The 6,053-nt window shown below is 42.6% G+C and overlaps 1 protein-coding gene across 1 annotated transcript in view; it reads right to left on the bottom strand.

Annotated features, from left to right (window-relative positions):
• Nucleotides 1–2,967: 2,967 nt before the first annotated feature.
• The window catches only part of trhr2 (thyrotropin releasing hormone receptor 2), a 9,309-nt gene continuing 6,223 nt past the window's right edge, over nt 2,968–6,053 (bottom strand). Inside the window, exon 5 of the mRNA XM_062389631.1 lies at nt 2,968–3,543. Within this exon, the coding sequence (XP_062245615.1) occupies nt 2,968–3,543 (576 nt within the window). The remainder of the gene's footprint in view (nt 3,544–6,053) is intronic.

Raw genomic sequence — 6,053 nt, forward strand, 5'->3', positions numbered from 1 at the left:
GTTTTTGTCGATAGAAAATAGATTCCCTCTCTCTCTCCCCCCCCCTCTCCCCCTGGTTAATTTCAGTAGATTATCCTGCAGCAACATCCATTAAGTTTCACCATCTTCAGCAGGCAGATTGAATCTGCGTCTGTATGAAACATTGCAGCACTTCAGTGCTGAGCTTGTTTTTTTATACATGTACTTTTAAAGTTATAACATTTGCTTTAGAAGGTTTGTGAAAACACCTGCTGCTTTCACACATGTTCTCTCAAAATGGCGGCAAATTCCCTAAAGCTACTCGGATCAGGTGACTGGAGCCACGATGTTTGGGGAGCCGGAGGTTTATAATTGGAAATGTGTGAAACCAGTTGGATGTGAAACCAGTTGGATGTGAAACCAGCACTGTGTTACAGGGTAGATGCTCAGTACGTTTTATTTACAGTTTGTTTGCATTGCACCTTCACGGACCCCAACAAATCATTTAAAGCAGCTTTAACTTCGTTATGGCTGCAAATATTTAAGGCCATTTATTTAAACGACCCATCAGCACGGCTGCATGCATGAACATATTTACACAACACATTTTGAAATAGCTCAAATATCCTGTAAATACTGTCAACAACAAAATAAAGGCCGGCAGGATCAGTGTGAACGTGCAGCGCATCGAGGGAAACCCAGAAACACACAACTTACACAACAACTACAGCGAGTTACCATCGGCTAGAGCAACTATAGGACAAGAGAAAGGAACAGGAACGTTTCGGCCATGTTTGTATGTCGTGTGTTCTGCTGCTTTCATTTAATAATGTGATCATTTACAAAAAATAATCCAATAAATTCACGTACTGACTCGGTTTAAAGGAAAAAGTATATTTACACTCACTTTATCACAAGAGAACCAGGAAGTTAATATCACCCAACACAGTGAAGCCGACGTGTGAGCTAACGATGGATCAGTGTCTTCCTCAGATAAAGGGAACGTTGACTCATGAGACAGTTTATGGAAGCAATTCATTTACATGAAGGTTTGAATCCTTAAGAAATTGAATATCTCCGTTTCATTCATTTCTAAATCTGAAGCCACAACAGTGGAATATGGTTATGAGAGATGGAACCAACATTTCAGAAATGATGCGTTTAAAACCAGGAAATTGGATGTTCAGAATAATATGTTTACAAATATTATACATTCAGTTGACTATAAGATTCAAATAACGATTTGCTTCCAGTTCCACAGAACCTGGAGTGATTTTCAGTATAAGACCAGTTGGATCCATGTATCAGTGAACTGAACATACAGAACATATACGTCCACAGGTTTGTTTAATACACATCAGAGACAGTTGCTTCCTAAACTGTCCTTTTGAACCTTCTTTAATTTATTATCTACAGAAAGTATTAAATTAAATAAAACCTCTGTCAGTGTCTCTCCTGTTTAACATATCATGAGTTAAGATAAGGAAACAAACATCTGGATCCACAGAGAATAAATTAATATCAATCGTCTCCTCTGGTCCAGAGACAGAAACAACCAGAAATATTCTAACTTTATTTAAAATGTATAATTCGTGGTAACATTCATTAGTAACTCACATGTCTCTTCTGACTGTCGCCTCCAGATACAACCGAGCATCGGAGGAGATTCTAAAAGACAGTGTCTTCATATGCTTCTTGTCTTTTGTATTCTTGTTCCTATTTGTCTTCTTTGTAAAGAAGTTTGTGAGTTGCCTTGGAGATAAAGTTAGGTCATTATTATTATTATTATTAAAGGAGAACAAAACTGAGAATTCAAGAATGTAGTCAAAATATTAAGAGAATAACTGATTCTCATGATATAATAACTTTATTATCGTAGTTTCATCACCTTATTCTCGAAATCTCCAAAATGTTCTTGGCCCTAATACTCAAAATAAAAGTCGTCTCTGAGATAAATAGAAAATAAAGCGATTTTCAAGTTTAAAAATTTACCTCAATGCAGTATTTTATATGGTTAATCATCTCTGACCATGATGTCTTTGGTACACATGCTATAAACTGATGTCTCTGTGATATACTACAGTGGATAAACTGCTGTTAATGAGCTAAAGACTGTTGTTCTCATCTGAAACATGTGGAACCATGTGACGTGTGCAGATCACATGTTTATCAAACAAACACAGAAACACGTCTCTGTGGTTTTCACAACATTTAAATGTGACGAGCTGCGAACTAACATCTGTGTGTTGTACTGAATGCTAATTGTTATTATAGAATATACTGCATATGTATTGGTGTATAATGATTCTGGGGAGAGTTCAACAGATCTTCATAAGGACATTTTATTTAGTATTTTCTCCAACAGCTGCATCATAATGATCCATATTTGTTCTGTTACTGCCTGTGCTGCTCTGTTTGTTTAAATAATCCTCTTGTAGAAACAGAAAATCTTCATAATCCAGGACAAACGTGTTCAGGTTGATAATCATAAATCTGTGTTATTACTGTAAAATGTTTACACGCTCTAATGTTCTGTTTTGAGACCGTGACATCGAGTGTGTGTCCAAGTATTAAACTTGTGTTTAAATCCCCCCCCATCGACCGTTTGTCTCTTTAAATCACAGACGACTGATCAGAAAACATGATTCACAGACTGGAAATTATTCACTGATGCAAAGAGACCTTATGTAACATCAAATGTAAATGTTGGATTGAGCCGATTACTGGACCTGTAAAATAAACTAATTTATGAACTCTAGTCCACTGTACATACTGGTAAATATATATTATTGGTAAAGTATTTTAATGAAACTCTTTTCTATGTTCCGACAAAGACATTTAAAAAAAAAAAAATTGGGCCGAGGGGAATTATGCTGTCTTTGTTGTTTATGATCATTGCTGGAATCCACAATTTGAATCATGAAATAAGAAACTCTCACAGGTTTCTTCTCTCTCTTGACGTCATGTGATCAAATCTACATTTCCCACCAAATGGTGAACTGGGAATATTCACATGCTTTCCAGTTTGTCTGGTGTGTGTTTGCCTGCAGCGTCCCCCGGAGCATCGTCTGAGGACGGATGATCCAGGTCTTTATCTCCAGATGGACACGTCTCTGAAGGACGCACACAGAACCTGAACGAAGCGGCTGTGACGTCAGACGCCTGCTCTGTCTTCTCGCCGCTGAGCGCCTCCTGGTGGCTGCTTCCATTCTGCTGGGTAGTCAAGTCAGTGGTGGTGCTCAGGACGATCATCTTTGCCTTGTCACTGGTTCCTTTGCTGTTGGCGTGGGACGTTCTCTGGTCTCTGGAGCTGAGGCCGGGCTGGATCGTGGACAGTGTCCTCTGAATTCCTTCCGGCCGCTGGCACCGGTAGAGGCCGCGGAACGCCGAGCGGAACTTCTGAGACATCACGTTGTATATCACCGGGTTGATGGCGCTGTTGGCGTAAATGCATGTCCGACAAAACAGGAGGAACCAGGCGTCCAGATAGGGCGTGGACACAAAGGAGTTGATCAGAACCAAAGTCCGGTAGGGCATCCACAGCAGAGCGAAGAGGATCACCACCACGGCCAACATCTTCGTCACCTGTGGGCGAGGAAGAAGAGACACGCCTCTTCAAAACACCGTTAAATTACCAACATCTTCATTTGTGTGTGAATTGGTGGGACGGCCCCCAGTCCAGGCCTCTGTCCCCTGATGGTGTCTCATCATTAACTGATGTGAAAACCACCACCTCTCCTAATGAGACGCTCGTTAGCACACTCATTCTAATGACATCAATTAGTGGAAACAGCTTCATGAGGAGCTCGGACGCATCGTGTTGATGCTCATCCACAGCGATGGACTCTCCGTGCTGGTCTGAGAGCAGCCGAGAGCCGGAGCCGAGAGCCGGAGCCGAGAGCCGGAGCCGAGAGCCGGAGCCGAGAGCCGGAGCCGAGAGCCGGAGCCGAGCCTCCGCGGCTCAGAGCAATCAGATCTGAAGCCTCGTTACAACCCCCCCGATGGCTTCATGAGGATCTGAGTCATCGTCAACACAACGCATGATGCTTGAGAGTGTGTAGGTGTGTGTACATGTGTGTGCATAGGTGTGTGGCACATGTGTGTATATGTATGTTTACATGTGTCTGGATAGGTGCGTGTACATGTGTTGGTGTGTGTACATGTGTGTGTATAGGTGTGTGTGTATAGGTGTGTGTACATGTGTCTGTATAGGTATGTGTAAATGTGTGTGTATAGTTGTGTGTACACGTGTGTGTGTGTAGGTGTGTGTAAATGTGTTTTTATAGGTGTGTGTACGTGTGTGTATAGGTGTGTGTACAGGTATGTGTACATGTGTATGTTTAGGTGTGTGTACATGTGTGTGTGTATAGATGTGTGTACATGTGTGTGTATAGATGTGTGTTTAGATGTGTGTACATGTATGTGTACATGTGTATGTTTAGGTGTGTGTACATGTGTGTGTGTATAGATGTGTGTACATGTGTGTGTATAGGTGTGTGTATAGGTGTGTGTACATGTGTCTCTATAGGTATGTGTACATGTGTATGTATAGGTGTTTGTACATGTGTGTGAATATGTGTGTTTACACATGTGTGTGTGTAGGTGTGTGTACGTGTGTGTATAGGTATGTGTACGTGTGTGTATGGATGTTTGTTCATGTGTGTGTAGGTGTGTGTACATGTGTGTGTATAGGTATGTGTACATGTGTGTATAGGTATGTGTACATGTGTGTGTATAGATGTGTGTTCGTGTGTGTAGGTGTGTGTACATGTGTGTGTATAGGTATGTGTACATGTGTATGTTTAGGTGTGTGTACATGTGTGTGTATAGATGTGTGTACATGTGTGTGTGTGTAGGTGTGTGTACATGTGTGTGTATAGATGTGTGTACATGTGTGTGTATAGATGTATGTTTAGGTGTGTGTATAGGTGTGTGTACATGTGTGTGAATAGGTGTGTTTACACATGTGTGTGTGTAGGTGTGTGTACATGTGTGTGTATAGGTGTGTGTACATGTGTGAATAGGTGTGTTTACACATGTGTGTGTGTAGGTGTGTGTACATGTGTGTGTATAGGTGTGTGTACAAGACGGTGCAGATTTTCCAAAACGTATCCACGTGCACGTGTAAGAAAGAGAGTTTGGCAAACGATGACAACACACTTTATTTCACTCTGTGGCTTTGTGTAGTGATCATTCTCCTGAAACAACAACATTACACCAGCTTCTTGGTCTAATTCCAAGTTAGCAGCTGCATTTTAACAATCTGCCGATAACCAACCCAGACAATCTCCTGCTGCTTCTTCAGATGAGAAACACAAAATGCCAGAAATTGTCCAGTCCCAGTTCTCTGGAGACATTTTCTGGAGCTCACTCCTGAAGCAGCTCATGATGAAGGATCTTCAGCAGGTGACACAACGCATGATGAGGTGATGGCCCTATCTGCCTCAGCCTGGGAGACTCCGGTGATGAATGTTTATCAGGAGCCGGCACCGCCCCCCCCCCCCCCCCGTCCCCCTCGTCCTCGCCCGTCCCTCTGCAGCTCCTCTAAATGTCCCGACACCTCACATCCGCTGAGGCCTGTCAACTCAGCTGAAGCCTGGCTGCCGCTCGCTCAGCAGTTTTTTCTTCACCACAGCAGAACATGTTAATAAATAAATAGCATCACAACGTGTGGCAGGTTGATAGCAGGTATCATGCACACGCCTCCTCCCGGGCCAACTGCTGTCTGAGATAAAGCTCTGTGTCCGTGGCGGAGACTGGGAACCAGTGACAGCCGGCTCAGCAGGTGTAACACACACAAAAGTGAAATCTCTGCACAACAAAGCGTGTAATTGGACACAAAAGAGGAGGAGACTAGAGCTTTGTAATTATCCGAGCATGGCGATAAAGGGAGGGAATGCAGCGGGTGGCGTTCTGAATATACACAACACTTCACTCCTCTAATAAAAACAGATATGTTTGTGTGTTTTGTGTATTTTTGTTAATAACAGACAGAAACGTCCCTGAAGCTTCACACTGAGCCAAAGAACGAACATTCAGCCTCTGATGATTTGACCAAACGGAGGCCGAGCTTCCCTCCTCCTCATCGGGGGGGA

Source organism: Platichthys flesus, chromosome 6 (assembly GCF_949316205.1).
Source record: "Platichthys flesus chromosome 6, fPlaFle2.1, whole genome shotgun sequence".
Taxonomy (NCBI): Eukaryota; Metazoa; Chordata; class Actinopteri; order Pleuronectiformes; family Pleuronectidae; genus Platichthys; species Platichthys flesus.